Source organism: Miniopterus schreibersii, assembly GCF_964146895.1.
Source record: "Miniopterus schreibersii genome assembly, chromosome: 4".
In the NCBI taxonomy this organism is placed as follows: Eukaryota; Metazoa; Chordata; class Mammalia; order Chiroptera; family Miniopteridae; genus Miniopterus; species Miniopterus schreibersii.
This window is the reverse complement of record NC_138105.1, coordinates 99099360-99123038: the sequence shown is the minus strand read 5'-3', so window position 1 is coordinate 99123038 and position 23679 is coordinate 99099360. Positions and strand designations below refer to the sequence as shown.

Genomic DNA, 23679 nt, shown 5'->3' with positions numbered 1-23679 from the left:
GGGGGGGGAGGGTGCAGACCAGGCGCGAGACGGAGGGACTCGGACCAGGGCGGGGAGCGGAGGTGCGGAGGCGGGGTCGGGACCCAAGGCCCTGAGCCCGCCCTGCTCGGGAGGAAGGTGGGCAGACCAGGCTGCTCCCCGCCCCCACCCCCACCCCCGAGCGGCCAGGTGGCTTCAGGCCGTGAACGCCACCAGGGTCTCGGGGTCCCCTTTCCGGACGGCGGGGCGCCCAGGGCGGGCAGCCTCGGCACAGGCCTGGGCTGCGCCCCAGCTCCGCAGCCCTCGTCTAGAAAATGGAAACACCTGCGAAGCCGACTGCACGTGCGAGCGAGCGCCCCCGCGGCGAGGCGGGCGGCCGGCGTCTTCCGGTCCGCGCACCTGCACAGGCGCAGAGGGTCCGGCGGCGCGCGCCCGGCGGGCGCGGCCTCGGCCTCGGCGCGCGCATGCGCCGGGCCCCGCCTCGCGCGCGCCTGCGCCGCGCCCGGGCAGTTCGGCTGTGAGAGCCCGAGGGCGCGGGACGCTGGGTGCGGAGCCGCGCGGGGGCCTTCGCCATGCCCGGGATGGTGCTGTTCGGCCGGCGCTGGGCCATCGCCAGCGACGACCTGGTCTTCCCGGGGCTGTTCGAGCTGTTCCTGCGCGTGCTGTGGTGAGGGCGCCGGGCGCCGCTGCGGGGGCCCGGGCCCGGGAGGGAGCGGCGCGGGCGCGGGCTGGGCGCGGGGTGGCCAGCCGTCCGAGGGCAGTGCCAGTGTCGCCAGGTCACGGTAGCGTCCAGAGCTGGCCTTGCGTTCCCGTGTCTAGTCCTCTCCACCGCCCGAGGAGGCAGGTGCCGTGACTCTCCCCATTTTACGGTCGGCAAACTGAGGCCCAGAGCGGGGGGGCCCGCGGCCGGGGCGCGCGCGCTGCGGGGCCCGAGCTCCCTGCCTGTCCCCCGGAGCCGCCGGGACTCCGTGGCCTCCCGAAAGCCATGGCCCTGGGGCCTGCTTCCTCGAGCCGGAGGCAGCCACCCGCATCCTTCCCGCACCCTCCCTGCACCCTTCAGCACCCCGCGCGGGAACGCCCAGCGTCGCGCCCCTGCCAGTGGAAAACGGGAAACGGCGCCGCCCGGGGCCGGGCGCCGGCCGCCGGCGGCCGAGTTCCCCTGGGAGCGTGGAATCGGTAGAAAGTGGAATTGGGGGCCCCGCGATCTGTTGTCAGAGGGTCTGAGCAAAGAATAATAACACCGTCGCTATAAAAAAGTAGATTTTCGAGGGGGAAAGAAAATCGGGGAACGTTAGGAGCTGCCTACTCGGTGGTTGAATACTTTTCAAAGCTAAGTCTTTCCGAGGTCAGTTCCCGTGATTTCTAGACACAGCGGTGGTAACATCACAGAACTGACAAAAGCATGAAAGGTTGCCGAGGCCATTTCCACGTGGCCTGGGCTTGAATGCTTAATGCGTGTTCCTGCCAGGCAGGCTGTGCCCTCTGGGGAACCACCTGCAGCCACAGGCCAGGTTCTTTGGCGTTGTGTGTTGCACTGAATTACAGAACATGAGTCCACACTACTTCTTCCAAACTTACCAGTGTTCACCCCGTAACGTCTTTGTGTGACCTGCTGTATTGCACCCAGCAAATCACAGTGCATGTTTGCCCATGTGCCTTGTTAATCGCGGAAGCAGAAGCTCTCTTGTTAATAATTTAGCAAGCATATAGTTCGTCGGTTTACCAGTTGTGTATTTCTGAGCCGCGACGGGGCTGTAGCGGCTCAAGTTATATTTGCTTTCTTACGGCTGTACGTGCCTGTCGCGTATTACAGCGGGCACGGAGCAAGAACAGTTATGCAAGCATGGGAAGTTTAAAACTCATTTTAAAAATTACACTCTTCGTTGACTTTGTAGATCTTTTATTGATGGACATTGTATTTCAAAGCCAGCCTCACCTTGTTTTGAAAAATACTGACTCCTTTTAGTTCTTTCTGTCGTGTTTTGCAAAGCAGCTCCTTGGGTTCCATTCCTGACCCTCCGTTTCCCAACAGGTGGCTTGGCATTCTGACCTTGTACCTCAGTCACCGAGGGAAGCTGGACTGCGCTGGAGGGGTCCCGCTCGGCACTTACTTGATTGTGCTCATAGTTCTCCTGGCTGTTATTATCTGTACCGTGTCAGCCATCGTGTGTGTCAGCATGAAAGGTAAAAAAGAGCAGCCTTGCGCTGGCGGGGGTGGCTCGGTCCCGTACACAGAAAGAAAGGTGGCGGGTTCAATTCCCAGTCAGGGCACGCACCCGGGCTGTAGCGTGTGCAGTGCTTCATTCCTTTTTACGGCTGAGTGATATTACACTGAATGGCTATACCTGATTTTACATATCCATTCCTCAGTCAGTAGACATTTGGGTGGCCCCCACTTCTTGGCTATTAACAAATAATGCTGCTGTGGATGTTTGCAAACATGTTTTTGTGTAGACATATGTTATCATTTCTCTTGGATATGTGCCTAGGATTGCGGTTGAACTCTGTTTAATCTTCTCAGGAACTGCGGGTCTGTTTTCCAAGCAGCTGCCCCATTTTTCTTTCCCATCAGCACTTTATAAGGGTTCCAATTTCTCCACATCTTTAATAATGCTTGTTATTACATGACTTTTTTTTTTTTTAATCCTTACCTGAGGATATTTTTTCTATTGCTTTTCAGAGAGAGTAGAAAGGGGGGGGGAGAGAGAAACATTGATGTGAGAGAGATACACTGACTGGTTGCCTCCCGCACACAACCGGGGACAGGGAGTGAACCGGCAACCCAGGTACCTGCGTGCCCTTGGCCGGGAGTCAAACCTGGGATCCTTCGGTCTGTGGGCCGACACTCTAACCACTGAGTCACACCCACCAGGGCTTTTTTAAAAAAATATGTTTTTATTGATTTTTAGAGAGAGGAAGGGGGAGAGAGAGAAACATCGATTGGTTGCCTCCCGCACACATCCCTACTGGGGATCCACCCCTACTGGGGATTGAGCCTGAAACCTGGGCATGTGCCTTGACCGGGAATTTAACTGGTGACCTGTCAGTGCATGGGGCAACACTCCAACCAGCTGAGCCACACCAGCCAGGGCTATATGACTTCTTGATCATAGCCATCCTAGTGGAATGTTTATCTCATCATGGTTTTGATTTGCATTCCGTTGGTGACAATGATACTGATCATCTTTTCCTATGCTTATTGGCCATTTGTGTATCAGTTTTGGAGAAATGCCTATTTAGATGCTTTGCCCAGTTTTAAATTGGGTTGTTCGTCCTTTCATTAATGAATTGCCAGAGTTACGTCTATTTTTAATGCTAATTTTTTTCCTGCATGTCACCATGTTCTGCATTTAGCCACTTAGCTGAAGATGAGGGAAACCTTCCCTGGTTCACAGGATGAGCTGAGTGCTCTGGTGACTGACAAAGCAATGCACCAGTAAACAGACTCCTCTTCAGAGGCAGGGCTGCCACTGTGCAGCGTGGCTCCGGGTTTTATCACTGCTCCGATCAGGATGTAGGAGGCATGCTTATAGACTGCAGATGATGATGAAACTGGGAGGTGTAGCTGACAGAGTGGGTGACAGAGGTGAGACTTTGGCATTTTGGGATGATAGACTGAAGCTTACAAAATGGTAGTTCAAGGGGAGCAGTATAGAGAAAAGTGTTAGGGGCAGAGTATTTCATGGGAAAAAGACTAGGGTTTGGGTGACCAAGAAGCATGGCCTGTGCCCACTGACTAGAGTAAGCTGTAGAAAATAGAGCTCTGAGAACACAAGTCTGGGGTCTGCACCAAAGAAGGTCCTGGTTCTGTGGCTGTGTCAGCCCCCGTGTCTGTACTGCCGCTGGGGCTGGAGCTGAAGAGAGGGATAGAATGTGTGCATGTGGCCTGAGTGGCATCATGAAATTGTTAATGGGTCAGAATTTCTGAAAGATGCAGTCCTGAGGTTGGTCCCATTCTGTTCGGGTCACATTCTAGTTCATACGCCATGTTTACAGCTGTCATTGTGGGTTCAGATGTGAAGCAATAAGTAGTTTTTTTCTTGTGAAATGTTTTCCTTCAGATAGTCATGGGTGTGTTAGTGCCCATCACACCGCTGGGATGGATGCCATATTCACCCAGGCACCAGGTGGCCTACCCAGCAGCCTCCTCCAAACAGAACCTAGTTTGATTCAGGACATCCACCAACCCCTCCGCATACCAAGCTGGCCCTGAGCCAGTGATTGGTTCGTGAATGTGCATGTGACCCGACTGGGGCCATTACATTCAGGGATGTACTGGGAAGTTGTGGAGAAGTCCTTCCTTGCTCCCCTGGGAACAGCATTCCCTCTGGATGATGCTGTGCTTGGATGAGCTGCTGAATTCCTGCTGCGCTCAGGCCAGGAAGAGCCGACACACAAAGGAGGCTGGAGCGGTGGGGAGCACAGAGAGCCATGGTGCCTGTCCTGCTCACATCAGGGCAGGGCTTCCTGGTTTGTAGCCAGTTTGAGTTGGATTTTCTGTTACTTGTGGTGAGAGAGATCACAGCTGAGTTGAAAACAGCATTTTAAAGAAAGAAGTTTAAAAAAAGACAAATGGGGAAAAATATTGTAACACATGAGCTTAGAGCCAATCTCCTTCATTGTAAGGGCTTTTATGATAAATAAGAAAGAAGAGAAACACGGGCAAAGATCATGGACAGTTAAACATAAATAACGTTCACATTGTTCAGCCTCAGTCACAGGAAGAAAAACCCACCTAGATAGTACATGGAGTCTGCGAGACTGTGCAGACAAGCAGCTCATTTTGCTGGTGGGAATGTCATTTGGCTGAGCCTCTCAGAAACCCAGTCTGGCTCTGTGTGTGTGTGTGTGTGAAAGCATCTTTTCCTATATATTTGAATGTGTGCAGAATACTTGTAGGAACGTCACTGCAGTGTTGTTTATAGGTTCAAAAGGTTGGAACAGACTCAGTGCCTGTCAGTGGGCCATTGGTTAGGTAAAGTGTAATTCCTTTATATGATGGTTTACTGGGCACCCGTTACAAAGAATGAGACCTGCTTGGACAGATAAGGAAAGATTTCCACTCTACCAAGGTGCAGAACATTGCAACTTTTTTCTATACGTAGAGGAATTCCATCGCCCCTTCTGTTAAGGTCATCTCAGTAGTTTATCTCTTTTGAGCAGAAAGACCATGTTTATTTAGCTTTTGATTGATCTCTAAAAGAAACACCGCACATTGTAGAGCATGTATGGAACAAATGGAATGCAGTCATTTTTATCCAAAAGACCAAAGGATGTGTATTTTCCTGTTTGTCCTCTGTCTCTTGGTCATCTACGTAGCTTAGTTGGGAGGAATCTTGGTATCATTGTGGCAGCTTCTAGTTTTGATTTGAGAACCTCCCTGATGAAATCCTACTGTTCCTACTATGTGGGAGGTTTATTTATTTATTTTTTCAAATTTATAAGAGAAAGTTTATTTAAAAAGTTACAGAGGTAGAAGTGAGCCATTTGGGCTGCGTGGGCTCAGGAGACAAGTTACAGAAGCAAAAGAAGGGTCCTTGGAGCTTAGGAGGGGGAAAGGCAGAGGTTAGATGCCTGAGGATGAGGAAAGGGGGAGGGAAAAAGCTCTGGCCTTCCAGGAGGGAGCGTGTGCCCAAGTGGGAGGTTTAGTTAGGGAAGGTCCACCCTCTTGACTACCACGTTTTGGTGGAACACCCTGGCCATGCGAGGTCTGCCATGCACCGTGTCTGATTCTGATTCTTGGATCAAGCATCTCCTTGGCATTTGCATCTCCTAAGCTCCTTGCTCATCTCAAGCCAGAGAAGATTGCTACAGTGGCTGGAGGCGCTGAATCCAAGGATTCTGTGACATAGGCCTTCCTTTTGTAGCCCTTACGTAAGTGGCTATTCCTAGTGATGGACAGTAGTTACTTCACCAAGATTATCTTGGACGTAGGGTGTTGCTGTCGTGTTAACCACGAGGCACAGCCTCACGACACCCTCTGCAGCAGCCAGGCCACACCAGCAACGCTTTCTCTTGAGAAGAAAAAAAATATCTAAGTAAGATAAAAGTGCTTTTCTGGGCAGACCTCACTGTGTAAAGGGGACTTACTCAGTATCTTTCTCCTTTTCTGGAACCGTGACCAGAACTCCATTTCCTGCTCCCTTCTTTATGTGTTAGTCTTATTCTTGCAGCATCAGTAGGCTGCCTTTCAGATCCGGGGGCTGGGTATTGGGGTGGTCCCTTATTTGGGACCCCAGCCCTTCAGGAAGCAGTGGGCGTGTGCAGATGCTAATTCCTGTTTTTCTCTCCAGCAGTCGGCTTTTGTTACACAATCACAGGCTCCAGATATAGACTGGTTTTTTTCATGCTGCATCACTGTCCCTTGGAGAGGGTGCCCATTCACTTCCCTTGTAAGGTTTTGTCTTTGTGCCCAAAATGAGGCCCGATAGTGTCCAGTATTTTAAAGTGTGACTCTACGTAATTCATTCTAATGGAAGATTATTTTTGGAATTTGAAATCGATTTCCTTACCACATCATTTTTTAAAGCTTAGATTTGTTGTATTTGTTTTGATCATACGGTATTTTTGTGTTACATAAATGAGTGTTTTTATCACAACATTTTCCCAAAGGAGGAAGGTTGATGTTTTGCATCAAGAGTTAAAGCACACAGGCCCCTATTGATACTGGGATTTGTTTTACAAACACGGTAAGAATATTGTGTCTAAAATGTTCAGCTTCTTTAAGTGGGTCTTGAGCATCAGAATTGCTCACTTCCCAGAAGTGAGGGCCACGGGGGCACTGGGGAGGCTGGGAGCCGGGGTCATGGATATGGGTTATATTTCAGAAAGTGGCTTCTAAGCTCTCGGTGCCTCAGGTTCCTCATTTGTAAAGTGGGATGGTGACTCTCACAGTCCTTTTGAGGATGGTGCCTGGAATGACAGAGGGCTCAGGTAGGTGGTGGAGCTCATTTTCTTCGCTGTTAGAACTTGGGTAACTGCTTATCTCTGTTTGCCTCAAAAGTATCCCAATTTAGATAATCGTATGGTCACCCTAGTTAGAACCCGAGTGTTTTTAAACCATGGAAAGTCTAAGAATTTGAAGCTGAGGCTTCCTGTCACAGTCCCCATCGCTTACTTTGTCTCCTCTCAATTTTAGGCATTGATGACCAATCACAAGTAGAAATGGTCAGGTGGGGGGTGAGCACCAGAGATTATTTTCTCCATTGCTTTTCAGAGAGAGTAGAAGAGAGGGAGAGAAAGAGGAACATCGATGTGAGAGACACATTGATTGGTTGCCTCCCTCAGATACCCCGACCAGGGCTGGGGATTGAGCCTGCAACCAAGGTGTGTGCCCATGGCCAAAATCAAACTCGTGACCCTTAATTCCCGGGCCAATGCTCTAACCACTGAGCAACACCAGGTAGGGTGCTGTGCTTTTGTAGAAAAGGAACCTGCATCTCCAAGGGAGCAGGCGACCAGCTCGGGTGTTCCTGTGTTTCAGGAACCATTTGCAACCCTGGGCCACGGAAGTCTATGTCCAAGCTGCTCTACGTCCGCCTCGCGCTCTTTCTGCCCGAGATGGTCTGGGCGTCTCTGGGGGCTGCCTGGATAGCAGACAGTTTTCAGTGCAACAGGGTCGTTGTGATTGGCATCATCGCAACCGTCGTGGTCAGGTGAGCTTTCCCGCTGTCTCTTCAGCTTCTTGTCACAGATGCACCTGAGATATAGGTAAACAGACCCTCCTGAGAAACTAGACAGCCGGGCATCACGCAGGCTTCCTAAGTTAGAAACAGCCTTTATGAGGACATGGTACAAACGTAGAGGCACCTGTTCACACGTGAGACAGCTCACCTTCCATTATGCAGTTATCGGTGGAGTTTTCTTTCTTACCGGCTCTCATTGTTCTCAAAGGAAGAGACCCCGAAGGCCAAAATGGGCAGCCACCAGAGGCAGGATGGGAGTGCACTAGACAGAGTGCAATACACTAGGACAGGATTTTTGCATTTCACTCGCTAAACATTTTTGAAATGATCTAGTTACATCCCTTGTGCTATAAACAAGGACATGGACAGTTGTGCTGATGGTGCCTCTCCTGGGTCTCACCACCAAGGGCAGCAGAGCCCCTTCTCTGAGGTCTGTCTTCCTGCAGCACATGTGGTCATGAGCCCAGAGCTCTGCGCACCGTGGACAGCCGAGAACCGTTTAAACATCTGTACGCAGGACCTATCAGGGTGCCCACGCTGTGGCTGCACTCTTTTGGTTTTACCAAGAAGAACCCTGAGGCCCTGAGGAGCGAGGGCCTGGGTCATGGTCAGGGGGCCACAGCTCTGCCCACAGAAGCTCATTTTTTCTTTTGTTTGTTTTTTAACCTGCTCTGAGGGTATTTTTCCCATTGCTTTTTCAGAAAGAGTGGGAGAGAGAGACATTGATGTGAGAGGCCACATCGATTGGTTGCCTCCCTCACGCACCCCAGCTGGGGCTGGGGATTGAGCCTGCAACCCAGGTCCGTGCCCTTGGCCAGAATCTAATCCAGGACCCTTCAGTCTGCAGGCCGATGCTGTAACCACAGAGCCAAACCGGCAAAGGCTCTTTTGTGATCTTTACTCTAAGAGCTCTGATTTTTGTGAGGCCTCACAATGAACTTTCTAGAACAAGTTGCCCAGGTTCTGGGAGAGCTGCATCTTCCTGGGTAACTGGAGCGACAGGAGGGAGCCGTAGGCTCCGCTCTCTGCTGCAGGACCCGGTCACTGCCTGCTCTCTCTGTTTTGCAGTTGGATTATCATCGTCTCCACTGTGATCACCATCATCGTCGTCTTTGACCCGCTCGGGGGAAAGGTGGCCTGGTACTCCTCGGCTGGCCCCAGCCTCCTGGACAGTCCCGAGTCGAGCCAGATTCTCAGTGGCCTCAAGACAGCAGCCAGGAGCGTGTGGGAGACCAGAATCAAGCTCCTGTGCTGCTGTGTCGGGAAGGATGACCACACTCAGATGGCTTTTATGAGCACAGCAGAGCTTTTCTCGACCTACTTCTCAGTAAGCCGAAGGGCCTGGGTTTGCCCCTTTCTCCTCTTGGAGCGAATGCTTCTTAGTTAAGACAAGGACTCTGCACTTTTACCTAGTCCCCTGGCTGCCAAAAAATAGCTCTTGAGGGTAGGTAATCTTGGGGGTGGGGGTGGAGGCGACACTGCTTCCTGGAAGGAGCACTGAGCACTCTAGGGGTCGTTAACCAGGGGCCCTGTGTTTGCAGACCCTGCCCCTCTGGTCAGTGCCTCTTGGTGTTGACACCTGTTCATTACAGTGTCGAGAGTTCAAATTAGTTTGTAATGAACTGAATATGCTTTTAAGGAACCTGTACATTTTGGGAATAATTTACCAATTACCTTTTCACACCCGCCCACCAGCTGGCACTGAGCAGACACCAGGCACAGGCGTTAGAAACGACCGATCCTGCTCCTCCTGGAGAGTTGAGTCCACAGTCACCATGCAGGAGGGCGTCACCGCCCTAGGGGGTTTTTCTTCAGTGACCTAAATACTCGTTTTTCTTTCACACTTAATGTGTCTTTTCATGTAATGGTCTCTAATAAACTGCTCTTCTGTTCACTGTTGAGAGCAAGTCAGGGAGAGGCCTTCTCTTGACATCCCATGTGCTTGTGATCCTTTCCTCAGCTCCCTGTGGTCCGACTGCCTGTCCAGGGCTGGCCCCATGCCCAGCAACAGCCTCTGTGGGGATTAGAGAAGTGTGTCCCCTAAGTCATTGTAGAGGAGTGCTTCAACCCGTCCTGAGACAGCGGAGGAAGGAAGGAGAGAATCTGCCTCTTAGAAGGTGTCGTACCTGTGTCACAGGCAGAGCTCAGTGCTCAGCACCTGGTCCTTCCTTACAGACCAGAAGTGCCTGCGGGTGGCGGGGACCCAGCCTGCTCACTGGCCCTCCTGGAAGGGAGGGGAAAGTCAGGCTCAGGAGACCACTCAGCTGCTTTCCCAGTTCATGGTCCTTTTTGAGGCTGGCTGTCCCCAGTGAGTGAAGTCCAGTCTCACGGATCCTGTCACAGACTTTCCAGGACCTTTGTGGCATCCTGAGCACTGAGAGTGTAAACCTGGGCTAAGAGCACTGTCGCTGCTGAAGCGGCAGGTTTACCCCTTACTCCCCCTTCATCAAGGATGGGACATAGGCATGAAGAGCTGAGTTACTTGAGGGAAATTTAAAAATGGAGAGCCACACGGTCTGTGTTCCTGGTGGGTTTGTCTCAGGGCAGGATAATAGAACACACTGAGCTCAGAGACAGGAGGAGTCCCAAAAGGAAAATGCTTCCTAACACACCTTTTTACACGTAACTGTATGTGTGTGTGCACATGCGCGCACGTGTGCGTGCACGTGAACTGTATGAAACTGACTGTGAAGAGCTCATGGGCAGTTCCTGCTGAGCTTGACGACAAGCCACGTGGCCTCCCTCCAGGACACAGACCTGGTGCCCAGCGACCTCGCGGCCGGCCTCACCCTGCTCCACCAACAGCAGGGCAGCATCAGGAGCAGCCAGGAGCAGAAGGAGGGGGTCAGCCATCCCCCCGGCTCCTCCCAGGTGAGCCCAGGCTTCTGTCGGGTCCCACAGTTCTGACGTTGACACCCATTTGTAAATCTTCTCAAAAGAAAAACAACAAAACACCTAAGCAACAAAACAACAAACAGCTGGCTCGGAATTAGACCTGTGGCTCGCGCGGGCTGCGGTTTGTCACCTGTCAGGTGCAGCGGCTCGTCGCCACCTGCAGTGAGGTGGAGGCAGCCCATTCCTGGCCCGTCGCCATCCCCTGTAGTTTCAAGCATTCTCTTAGGAAACAAGCTGTGAGTCTGGTTTCAAAAACCCCTCCTGGGGTGGGGCCTGCTTCTCCCCAGGTAACGCGCTTGCTCTCTGGGCCTGGGAGCAGGAACAGCTTAGCTTTGAGTGATGAGAGTTTTCCTGCCACAGGCCTTTATGCTTTTGAAGAACATCCCACATAGGTGCCTGTGCTCCCCTGCGCCTCATCCAGGCTCCTAGTTCCCAGCTGGTTGGTCGCAGTGGCGTGAAAACCTGCTGGTCTTGCCTGCATTGGGCAGGAAGTCGGTGGCCCACTGCGCCAGGAGCCAGGGAAGTCCTTAGGGATGTTTGCTGTCGCCCCGCTGCACTCGCTGCATTCCTGTAAAACGAGGGGTCCACCTCCCACTGTGTCTAAGGACCAGCTTTCCCTGTGGGAGTCCTGAGGGGTCCATTCAGTGAGCAGAGGAGGGGAGAAGAGGAACTCTAGTTCAGGTTTAGGGTCTCGTGTGTGGGTCCTCTCCGGCCTGGGTTCCCCTGAACAAGCAGCTGTTTTCCTTCCGCAGGAAGATGATTTGGATGCAGAATTGGAGAACTGCCGACATTACATGCAGTTTGCAGCAGCTGCCTACGGGTGGCCGCTCTACATTTACAGAAACCCGTTCACGGGGCTGTGCAGGATCGGGGGAGACTGGTAGGTGGGCAGGGGCTCGGCCTCCACTTCCTTCTAGACGGCTCTTGCAGCGGTGCCCATACGTTCTCTTCTAAAAATAATCCTGTTTCCCCTTTTAAAAAACTTTCCGTTTTGAAATATTTCAAAAGCTGCAAGAGCTGCACCAGGAATTCTGGCACCTCCCTCAGCATTGTCACCATTGACTCATTCCAGTCATACGTGCTGTGTGCTCTCTGTGCAGTTTCCGCTGAACGTTGGAGAGAGTTGCAGATGTCTGTCCCTTTATCTCCAATTGCTTCAGGCTGGGTTTCTTCAGAACAAGGACATTCTCTTATGTGACTGCAGGACAGTGATAAAACTCAGCATTTATCATCATCGTTAGCTCATTTACAACTCACATTCAACTTTTTCCAGTTGACTCAATGACATTCCTGTCGTCGTTTCCCCCAGACGCAGGATTGTGTTGCATTTGGTTACGTCTCCTCAGTCTCTTTGGACTTGAAGCAGTTTCTCAGTCATTTATCTTTCATGATACTGACATTTTGAAAAGGGTCACCAGTGTTTTGTAGACTGGCCCTCAGTTTGCATTTGTCTGATGGTGGTTTGTGATTAGAGTCAGGCTGTGCATTTTTGGCAGGAACACTGTGAGGAACATTGTGTCCTTCTGGGTGCATCACAGTGGGAGACGCCTGGTGCCAGTTTGTCCTGTTACTGGTGATTTTAGAGTTTCTTCATCCTTGCTGATTTTTTTTTTTAATGTTTTTATTGATTTCAGAGAGAGGAGGCAAAGGAGGGGAGAGAGAGAGATAGAAACATCAATGATGAGAGTGAGAAACATCATTGATCGGCTGCCTCCTGCATGCCCCCTACTGGGCATCAAGCCTGCAACCCAGGCATGTGCCCTGACCCTGGATCGAACAGTGACCTCCTGGTTCATGGGTTGACACTCAACCACTAAGCCACACCAGTCAGTTGGGCCATCCTTGCTGATTTGATTCATTTTTTAAAAATGTAAAGTGCTGCCCGGCCGGGCGTGGCTCAGTGGTTAAGCGTCGACCTAGGATCCAGGCGATCAGGGTTCGATTCGCGGTCAGGGCACATGCCTGGGTTGTGGGCTGCAGCCGATCAATGACTCTCTAATCATTGATGTTTCTATCTCTCTCTCTACCTCTCCTTTCCTCTCTCTGAAATCAATAAAGATATATTTAAAAAATAATAATAAAATTTAAAAAATTAAAAAAATGTAAAGTGCTCACGTGAACCCAGAAGTCAAAGCTCTAGTAAGAAGCATGCACAGAGATAATAATACCCTTTAAAGGCCATTGTACGTTCGCCAGACTGAGTCCTAAAAATTGTACGCTCTGGTCCTCATGTTTGCTGGGAAGCAAGACGGGTTTGACATCCCTTGGTGAGCGGCTCAGGTGGTCGTGTTTTTAGTTGCAGAAGCAGGACAACAGAATATGACTTGGTTGGAGGCGAGCAGCTCCACTGCCATTTTGGTTCCATCCTGCGGGTAACGGGGCTGCAGTACCGGGATTTCATTCACATAAGCTTCCATGACAAGGTGAGTGTCACAGTGCTTCCCGACTTCAGGGTCCTGGAGCCCTTTGAATTCTGATGGGTTATGAATCATTCCCCCCAGAAAATGCACACAGACACATACTACCCATTCTCCCCCAGGTTTTGTGTATCGTTTCAGGGGCTTTTCAAACCCCCAGAGCCCACACAGGTTTAACATGAGATGGGGCAGAAAGCCTCCCTCAGAGCTGCCACGCTGCCTTCACACGGTCCATCCTTCAGAACAGTGGGTGGTGTTGGGGTTGGTCCCACAGCAGTATGTGGAGGTAGTTCATCCTGGTTTCTGGATCTGAGCCCATCCATAGTGGCCTGGTGCAGTCTGGAGGGGACTGGGGGCACTGAAGATGTTGGTGACCCTACAGGAGCCCCCTGTCCAGCTTCTGCGACCTGTCCTTGGTGGGCTCGCAGCTCTCCAAGTGACTGTCATGTGGTCTAGTGCAGTGGTTCTCAAATGTGCTGCCTCATAGATCTCCTGGGAGCTTCCACATCCCCAAAGTCCAGGCCACACCAGGTCAGTGAACTGAGTCCCTGGCAGTGGGGCCCTGGCTCATGTTCCTCTCCTGTGGAAATTGAGGAAGAACAGGCAGCAATTTTTTCCTTCCTGCTTGCTCCAGATGTGTAACTGTTCATCACAGACCAGCGGCCGCCCTCCCAGTATTGCTGTCACTGGTTGATGGCCGTCCGCGAGCCGGGCCCTCTGGGTCTGCACTCCAGCCTGTGGGGCTTGGGCCGCTATATCCTCTGGGAGGTGAGGGAGCAGACCCAGAGGACTGGGCGCTCTCAGTGTTCTCGCAAGACTGGCTCCAAAGATAGGAGCCTGGGGCTCCAGCTTTACCTGTGCTTGGTGCTGGGTGGAAGTGATGCCCACCTGGCCCAGACCTCTTACTGCTCACATTTCATGGAGAAGGGCTCTGTCCTGCCCCTGAGGTGCGCACACACCCACCCCGAGGGTAACCTGAAGTCATTGGTGAACAGTGGCTGTTGGTCCTGACCCAGAGGGACAACTTCTAGTCAGTCACCGCAGAGCTGGGCTTAACCCGGACCCTGCTGATGCCGGGCTAAGGTGAAGGAGGCCCAGGTAGACTGTGGCCCCCACACCGTGCAGCACGTGGTGGGGCAAAGGTGGGAAAGGAAAACAGACTTTTCCATGTGAGCGAAGGCCTGTCACATACAGAGAGTGGGAGCAGTCAGGCCCCACGCAGTGGGACAGGCTCTCCTGGTCCCGGGAAGAGCTGGCCCTCCTGGCGGGTGTGTGCGCTGATTCAGCCTCCTGCCTGCTCCTCTCCTGCAGGTCTTCGAGCTCCCCTTTCTGGTGGCCCTGGATCACAGGAAAGAGTGCATTGTGGTGGCTGTGCGAGGAACCATGTCTCTGCAGGTGAGGAGCCAATAGGCCTGGGAACGAGGGGCCGCAGATGCCCGGGAGCCCTCAGTGGGAACTGAGGAAAGCCTCCTGAGTTCCTGCGTCAGACTCAGGAAAACACTGGGAGGGACATGCGGGAGCAGGTGCAGGCTCGTGAGAGACGGGTGACCTTATTTCCTTTTGAGAAATGTCAGAAAGACACCAGTGGGTGGGTCCCTGCTTAAAGAACTGCTACAGGGGTACCTGCTCGACTCCCTGGATGTGTCTGTTCTGGACCCCAACCTGGGTAATCCTCCCCTGGAATATTTTACTCCCAGCGCCAGAAAGGGACAGTGAGTTAAGCAGTGCTGTCGGCACCCCCTTCGGGGTCCTGAGTTCCTGTTACGGACCTCAGCCCAGGGCCTGCCGGCGCCCAGGGGCCCGCTCTCCAGGTGCTGCGAGACCCGCCACCCCTCCCTCCCTAGCCGTGATCCGCCCATGCCCAACCCCTCTACCCTGCGGAGATGCTGGGTGACTTTCTTCTGTTTCTCATGTCCTTTGGCCTCTTGGCCACTCCTGTCTCATTGCCTGGTTCTTGCTACTCTACTGACCCAGAAAATGTAGTGAGACTGAGCCTCCACCTCCCTCCGCCCTCTGTTGGGCTCTGGGGCACAGCGTGCAGCCTGGCTGGTGGCCAGGACAGTGCTTGCCTCTCCTGGAGCCATCTGGGTCCACCCAGGGACCAGAGAAGCCAGAGACCTTCCCTCCCCACCCGTTCCTCCATCTGGCCCATTTCTACTAACAACGTGGTGTCCTCCCTTCACCCACGGAAGACACGGTGACGGGGTCTCCAGTTTCTCTCCTCACGCCCTGCCCAGGCTGTCGTACGTGGAGTGCTGCCCGGCCTGCCTTTCTGGCCACCTCCTGTCCACTCCCAACACCACCACCACCCTCACTCTGGTCCCAGGTCTATCTTGCCTGTGCTTGGTCCTGTCTCTAGTCTCCTACTGTCCCAATCTGTCCTGAACACTGTCCACAGTCACTCTCCAGAACCTGGGTCAGGTCTTAACCACTGCCCAGAAAACCCAGACTCCCACTGCTTTCCACACGGTTTGTGCTTCTCGGCACAGCCCTGTTGGTGCTTTATGACCTGACCCCGCCTGCCTTTCCAGCCCCTGGGCGCTGGGAGCTCAGGCCAGCAGGTGCCAGCCAGGCAGCCTGTCATCTGTGCAGCTTTGTGACCAGTGTAGATATGGGTCCTCTCCCCCAGCGGTCAGGCTGAGTCCTGGGGACACACCCGCCTCCCACAGGCCACCTCTCTGCCCTATTCCCGTGACATGTCCATTGCTGGGTTCCCATGAGGCTGGCCTACCACCTGCTTCCCATGTAGATGCCTGTTTTGGGTCCTGCCCCTGCCCTTGGGTGAGGTTGCCTGCCTCTCTTCTGCTTCCTGAAAGAGCTTTTCCTTGAAGCTCTGGCTCAGGTGCCACCTCCTCCAGGAAGCCTCCCCTGCCCTGCAGTGTTTACTCTGCTCCCTTTTCAGTGAGCTGTTGGCTGAGCCCCAGCATAGGGCTCACAGATGCTGTGGTACTTAGATGTGTGCAATGAGGCAGAACAGAGGTGTGTCTTGGACAGGTCCCAGGTCCCCGCTCTGTTGTTCATGCCTGGCCCAGCTGGGCGTGCCACAGGTCTCTCAGGAGCTACCTGGCCACCTGGGTTTGTCTCCTGAGTTCTCAGCTTCACAGGTTTGGGTCTCAGCAGTCTGACCCAGGAGACTGCCATCCCAGCTGTTCCTCAGAGCAACCTGCCACCCAGACCGACAGTGCACGACACCCAGCTGACACCTCTTCTCCCAACTTTCTTTTACAGGACATCCTTACAGACCTGTCAGCAGAGAGTGAGACCCTGGACCTAGAGTGTGAGGTGCAAGACTGTGTGGCGCATAAGGTAGGAGCCCTGGGCTCCGGGATTTGGAATGTTCTGCTCAGGTGAAGGGTCAGAATTGCCTGATTCTGAGTTTCCTGTTAATTCAGATCTACTAACAAATCGCTGCTCCAGGCCTGGTGCTGCGCACAGTGGGTGCTTTCGTGCTTACAGTGCAGGCTCTCAGGACAGCCTGTCAGCTGCTGGTGGGGCAGTATTTGTGAGAGGCAAGTTCAGAGTGACTGAGTCACCTACCACAAGGCTCATGGTTCCTGAAATACGTGTCAAGAGTCGGTCTCTGAACCTGCAGAACGTTTTCCTCCCTTGTCATCAAAAGAATATATTCTCATAGTGGGAAACGCACCTCAGCGCCGCGCACTCCCCCGCCCCTGCAGACGCTGTGCAGCCCTGGTCTTGTTCGGTCCTGTGCTGGGGGCGGGGGACCTCCTCCCCAACAGTTTTAAATGTCCACAACAGTACTTTTCATTTTAACTGTTTAGAAGTGTAACTTCACTGCCGTTAGCCATTCAGAACGGTGTGTCCATCACCACTCTCTCTGCCCCGAAGAGCTCGTCATCCCAGCACCACTGTGCCATTGAGTCCTAACTCCTGCCCCAACCCCTGGTCCCCACCATTCCAGTCTCTATGAACTTGGTTGCCTAGGGACCTCATACAAGGGGAGTCACAGTATGTACCCCTTCGTGACTGGTTGGTTTCACTGAGCATGTTTCCAAGGTCCATCCGCGTTGTAGCCGTTGTCAGAACGTCCTTCCTTTTCAGGGCTGAGGAATATTCCGCTGCATATGCACTTACACCCTCTGGTTTATCCATTTATTCAGAGATGGACCATAGTGAGTAATGCTGCTGGGCACGTGGGGGCACAGGTCCCTGCTCTCATTCCTTTTGGGTGTGGCCCCAGAAGTGGGGCTGCTGGGTATTTCTGTTTAACTTTTTGAGGAACCTGCAGTTTCCCAACAGCACCGTTTTACATCCCACCAGCGACATGGGCAAGTTCCCGCTCCTCTGCAGCCAAACCTCCTTCTCTTCACCCTGTGGGGTGGGTAGCTGTGGATGCCTCTCACTGGTCTCCATGTGCGTTTCCCTGATGACGAGTGAGGCCACAGAGCAGAGGGTTTTAACATCTGAGGGGAGCCTGAAATCACGTCAGTCAGGTTATCAGGGGTGCAGGGCAGTGGGCCTGTGCTGTTTTACACACCTCATGTGTTTTCAACTAAAACACATTCCTTCAGTAGTAATCATTTTTTAAATAAAATGCCTGTTACACAGACATGTCTCACAGCAAGAGTGCAGCTGCCCTGCCTGGACAATTTCCAGCAAGGAGACAGAGGGGGGCTTAGTCCTGGGAATGCGAATTATTTCCCTTTAACCCTTAGCTATTTTTTTGTGCCTAAATTCATGAAAGAGTCCAGATTAACTGTTAGTGGGTGTGTATGAAAAAAATTTTTTAAACTTATAGACACATCAACCAGCCAACCAGAGTCTGCTGGGCTTGGCTGCACCTCGGTTCCTATAGGACCTGCCCACAGGTCAATGTGTGACCACAGCTGGGGCACTTAGGGCCTGGCTATTTGCCACCTGCCCGAGGCACAAGGCCATGACCTGTCCTCTACTCTTAGCTTCAGCTGTACCAAGTGTTGGCTCTGCCACTGTCCACAGTAATTGGAGCTGAAAGCTCTGCGGCTGAAAACAGTCTTGGCATCTTGTGTGTGTGAGGCATGTGCCAGGGAGACACCAGCAGCAGTTGTGGTCCAAGTTGTTTGGCTCCAACTGCCCAGAATCAGACACTTGATAGGTGCCTCATAGTGTTGGAGGAAGTTGACTGCATGGAGTAAAGGGGAACTAGGTGGTTTGTCAGGAAGTGCTGAGACTGTGCCCAAGATGGTCCACCCTTCCAGCCTTCTCTTGGTTTCTAAGGCCGGGATCAGCATTCTACTCACAGAATTACTGGATCAGAAACTTGCAGTAGCTTCCGAGGTGGCCAGCCAGGCTCCCGTCCTGCACAGAATTGCTCCCCCTCCTCCGTCGGGGGCAGGCTGCACGAGGACGGCCAGGCCTGCCTTGTCCTATAGGAAGCACTCCAAAATATATTTGATAGCATTGTCTCTGTCTTATTCGAACTGTTTAACTTTCAAGAAGCTGTGAGATAGCCGTATTTATTAGGAAGTTCTACATTTTATTTTTTGAAATTAAATCAAAACCTGACCTCCCTAAAATCCACTTCTGATGGTCTGTTTTGCCTTTGCAGGAACAGTGGATGTTTAACCAATGTCAATGATTCAGAACTTTGTTTTAGCATCATTTTGAAAACTCAGCCATTCATGATCTAAATCTGCCCAACCACAGGGACTTGGCTGGACTAAACTGTGGTACAGCCATATAGCAAAACTCTACGTAGCTACAGAAAACGCTGTAGAAATGCCCACTGACAAGGAAAGATGGGTGCCAGGAATATAACAGCAGTGGGCATGGACATTGCCCAAGATGCTTCTGGCTTGCTAGGGGCATAGAGTCGCAAATAAGTGCATAGTGTAAACCTGTTCGTCGTTGTGATGGGACCTACCTTGTCTGACAATCACTAGTCACCTTCTTCGTTTTTAGGGGATTTCTCAAGCTGCCAGATACCTGTACCGACGACTCGTCAACGACGGGATTTTGAGCCAGGCCTTCAGCATTGCTCCTGTGAGATTGTACTTTTTTTCTTTCATTTTCTGTCATTAGCTGTTTGGTTTTCTAACCTTTCCTCGTTCTACTGTCCTTGAGGACTACCGGCTGGTGATCGTGGGGCACAGCCTGGGAGCAGGTGCGGCCGCCCTGCTGGCCATCCTGCTCAGGAAGGTGTACCCGCAGGTCAGATGCTACGCCTTCTCGCCGCCCCGGGGGCTGCTGAGGTACGGCCACAGACAGGTCACAGGGGGGAGGCTGGTCTGTTGCTGGTGGTTTAACTTTCCCTCCTCAGGTGTGTTTTCAGCACCATTTAGCTGAAGTCAGACTGAGCAGCTTTCCATAGGCCCGTCTGACCAGGGCTTGGATTTCCTGAATGATGGAATGATTCAGTGATCACCATAAGCCTAGTTAACATGTTATCACACATTGTTTCTTGTGATGAGAACTTTGATTACTCTTAGCAACTTTCAGATGTGCTACAGCGTTAGCTATAGTCTACTCATTTGTTTATAACTGGATGTTTCTACCCTTTGTCCCTCCATGCATTTTGCCCACCTCCCCCACACCCCGGGGCAGCCCCCCGTCTGTTCTCTGTATCTGTGAACTTGTTTTTTTAGATTCCACATATAAATGAGATCATGTGGTATTTGACTTTGTCTGTCTGGCTTATTTCACTTAACACAATACCCTCAAGGTCCATCCATGTTGTTTCAAATGGCAAGATTTCCTTCTTTTTTATGGCTGAATAATAATCCAGTGTGTGTGTGTAGACAACACACACAATCCAAACATTCACCAGTGGACACAGGCTGTTTCCGTGTCTTGGCTGCTGTAAATAATGCTGCACCGAACACGCAGGTGCACGTTGTCTTTTCAAGTTTGGGTAGAGAGAGAAAACTTAACGAATTTTTCCTGTTTGAAACTGCAGCAAATCCCTTCATGAATACTCTAAGGACTTCACTGTGTCACTCGTCCTGGGCAAGGATGTGATCCCCAGGTCAGTCTGCCGGGTGCTTCATCTGGGGTTGGGTAGCTGGAAAGACTGAGTACTGAGCCCAGTCTGGTTTTGATAAACAGGTTAAGTGTGGCCAACATGGAAGATTTGAAGAAGCGAATCTTGCGAGCGATTGCTCACTGTAATAAGCCCAAGGTAAGCTGTGCCGTGAGGGTGCACAGGAGTCTGTGCGGCCTGGGGAGGATGTTTCTACATTGAAAGCCTCTTAGCCCGGGGCAGCGATGCTGCTGCCAGACAGACTTTTCAGCCCTGTTCCAGTTGTGACTTGCTGTGCACCTCTTAGCCCTGTCATGTCACCAACAGTATCCTGATGCCGTTGAAACCAACACTTAGAAAATAAGTCGGCCACGTAGAGTTTATAATGTAATGGTATGTCTGTCCTGTGAAATATTACGCAGCCATTAGAAATGGTGACATGAACTTATATTACCAATAGAGAAAGCAATCCATGACGTATTGAAAAGTTAAAAGAAAATTAGGCAGGCTTAAAAATTCTTACTGGTATGATCCGAGGCCGGGGGTGGTGTAAAAAAAGAGATGTATGAGCTTTGACCAAAAAATATATCAAAATGTCATTTTGTTCAGATCTCTTTTTAACCTGTTTTCTGACTTTATTTTTGTTGCTAATCAGAAAAATACTAAGAATTTTAAGTGAACTTTCTCCTTATCAGCTACTGCCACCCCCCATTTAAAATAGTATCTAACGTCTTTGAGAGTAAAACTGGTTTGCAAAGTTACCTGAAAAGAATTAAGGATAATTTTCTCTCAAAATCTGCATGATTTGGTTTTTAAATATTGCTTTTACCATGGTGGCTTCTTTGCCCAAGAGACACCTGAGTTTAGGCCCACTGATCGCCACTCCTGAGATCCATGGCGGGCACTTGTCCCAGCTCCCGGGCCCAGGCCTCTGGTAAGTGAAAGCCTCTGAGTAACAGGAATGCCGCCTTCTCGGTCCCACCTTTAGTACAAGATTCTGCTGCGCGGGTGCTGGTATGGGCTCTTTGGAGGGAACCCAGAGGACCTTCCGACAGAGCTGGATGGGGGCGACCACCAAGACCTGACACAGCCTCTTCTTGGGGAGCAGAGTCTGCTGACACACAAGTCCCCAGCATACAGCTCCTCCAGCGACTCCCCGCTGGGGTCCCCCACCAAGTACCCCCCCCTCCACCTTCCTGGCAGGATCATCCACCTGGAGGAAGAGGGCACTGCAGGCAGGTGAGATATGGGCAGCAGGGCCCTCACCTGGCTAAGTCCACGCACCACCCGTCAAAGAGACACATGTGTGGAGTTGAGGCTCAAGTGAAGCTTTGCTGTCTGTCCCTTTCAGGTGTTCCTGTTACACTTCTCAGTATTCCGCAAGGTGGGCACATGAATCAGAATTCAGCAAAATACTCATCAGCCCAAAGATGCTAACAGACCACATACCGGGCATCCTGATGAAAGCCCTGGACAGGGTGGTGTCAGACAGGGCCGTGTGCATTTCCTGCCCTGCCCCAGGAGCCTCTAATGCGGACATGGTGTAATCAAGAGCTACTGGAAACTTCCAGGACTGCAGACTCGAACCATTGATCTTCAAGTGACTTGCTCTTAAAGTGGATCCCACGATGACAGTGCACTGATAGGCGTTTGACAGGCACTGAGCTTGAGATGTCTAAATGACGGACTGATCTGAGAAATCATGCTAATCATAGTATTAACGCACCAGGAGTCAGCAGAGCACAGAGGTCACAGGATTCCTGAGACTGAACGTGCTCGAAGCTTCACAGGTGCCCCTTTCCCCATGGCCTGCAGATCCCCGGCACCTGAGAACTGCCAGGGACTCCAGCACCCAGGTCTGGATCTGTACACTCCCACCCCCAGGCCACTTTTCACTGGCAGGGTCTTGTCTTATCCCTGTTCAAAGGAGTCTGAACTTGGCGTACAGGCGTGCAGTTTTTTAGCAAACTCATTTTCCCAGCTATACAAACTCAGTTCTCAGCTGCAAGGGTGCAGACTGGGGTTTGCTCCTGGTGGCACTAAAGATCAGCTCTGAGCTGCAATTGAGAACCGAGACAAAACCAGATCAGGAAAGTGAGTGGAGACAGCCCCTGCCCCTCCGCCGCAGCCATTCCTTGTTTACGTGTCCCATTTGTCTCATCAACCCAGTTGATGTGAACAGTCCTGGCTCTTGTGTTGGCAGTGGACTCAGAGGGCGTTAATAAAGCGCTTAATGGTCACACGTGTGTGGTGCTGTGCCTTCCTACTGGACACTTGCACAGGCCTGTTTTCCCGGGAGCATTATGGCATTTTCTGTCCACTAACAAAATGAAGTCTTTAGTCTTCTTGGCCCTGTGGCTGCAGGCTGAAGATTGCACGGACATCTGATTTCACCCACCCCACAGAGCCCATAAAATGACAGTAAAGGGATTTAAAAAGCCTAAGCCAGCCCTGGCTCGGTTGGTTGAGCGTTGTCCCACACACTGAGAGGTCACAGGTTCAATTCACAGAGCACATGCAGGAGGCAGCCAACCCATGTTGATGTTTCTCCCTCCTCCCTCTAAAATCAATCAAAACACTTTATTTTTTTGGTTAATCCTCACCTGAGAATATTTTTTTCCATTGATTTTTAGAGTGTGGAAGGGAGGGAGGGAAAGAGAAACATCAACATGAGACACATCCGATTGTGGCCTCCCACATGTGTCCTGACCAAGATTGAACCTGCAACCCAGATATGTGCCCTTGAAGGGAAATCGCACCCATGGCCCTTTGGTGTGCAGGCCAACACTCTAACCACTGAGCCACACGAAACAGGACAATCAGAAGCTAGAGGTAAACGGAATCTGCTTTACCACCCAGACCCCCTGCATGTGACGCTGGAGGGAAGCAGACAGGGACGTGCCAAAGCGAGGGGTTACCTGAAGGCTGGAAGAAACCTGGCTTTGGGCGGGGCAGGGGGACTGGACACAAGCACAGTGGAAAGCGAGGGAATGACATTCCTCACCTCCTCCCACTCGGCCCCCAGAACCTTCCAGGAAGAATTCGCCAGGGAAACCTGACCCCTAGAGATCCGTGTCCTCCCCTCTGGGCCTCAGCTGTACCAGCCAGACTACTTGGGCCACTGAAAACCTTCACAGGGCCAAGCCATTTAAAACCTGTGCTGGAAATGCCACGGTAACATCCAACTGCTACAAGCTTCGTTTCTACACACAAGTCCTGTACACTCAGATCTCAGACACACTGCGAACACTGCCCTGCTAAGACTCACCTTTGTGCTCAGCTGTCTCTGCTTGTGAGGTTCTCGACCTTTCGGCGCGAGCCCAGGACTGCCATGAACTTGAAGAACAAGCGGCCGGGAGAGGCAGGTGCGGGAGAAGCTTCACACTACCCCCGCTACAGGGTGGGCCAGTGGAAGTGCTGCAACCACAAAACTGACCCCCGAAGCTGGAAAAGGGTATACAGAAGATAAAGGAGAACACCTGAAAGTTCAAAGCAGGAACGATGACAACAGAAATGGACACCTGAGTAACGGAAGCCATGAGTTTCCAGATGGAACAAGCCCCCCCGCCCCCCCAGCACAAGGGATAAAAATAAAACCAGGCCATGGAAGGTCAAGGGGAAGTCCCACAGGCTGCGAATCAAAGTATCCCTGTGCAATGGAAATGGCCATGGAAGACAGTGAGAGAACGGCCTCCAAAAACCTGAAAGGAAGTTAGTTCCAACCCGGAATTTTAGACCCAGCCAA

At 51.9% G+C, this 23679-nt stretch overlaps 1 protein-coding gene across 1 annotated transcript; it reads left to right on the top strand.

Annotated features, from left to right (window-relative positions):
- The first annotated feature begins 462 nt into the window (after positions 1–462).
- Positions 463–22176, top strand: DAGLB (diacylglycerol lipase beta). The gene is made up of 15 exons (XM_081135273.1): positions 463–646; positions 2012–2163; positions 7463–7634; positions 8733–8991; positions 10413–10535; positions 11312–11439; positions 12856–12982; positions 14288–14371; positions 16205–16282; positions 18878–18958; positions 19040–19167; positions 19872–19940; positions 20021–20093; positions 20923–21173; positions 21286–22176. The coding sequence occupies exons 1-15, from the start codon at positions 552–554 to the stop codon at positions 21479–21481; spliced, it is 2016 nt and encodes a 671-aa protein (XP_080991399.1). The 5' UTR covers positions 463–551; the 3' UTR covers positions 21482–22176.
- Positions 22177–23679: the final 1503 nt, after the last annotated feature.

What these genes read in the sequence shown, in the direction of transcription:
- DAGLB (XM_081135273.1), top strand. Translation starts at nt 552, where the DNA reads ATGCCCGGGATGGTGCTGTTCGGCCGGCGCTGGGCCATCGCCAGCGAC. An exon ending in ACATAAGCTTCCATGACAAG is followed by an intron (nt 12,983 to 14,287) that starts GTGAGTGTCACA and finishes CCTCTCCTGCAG; the next exon opens with GTCTTCGAGCTCCCCTTTCT. An exon ending in GAGGAACCATGTCTCTGCAG is followed by an intron (nt 14,372 to 16,204) that starts GTGAGGAGCCAA and finishes TTTCTTTTACAG; the next exon opens with GACATCCTTACAGACCTGTC.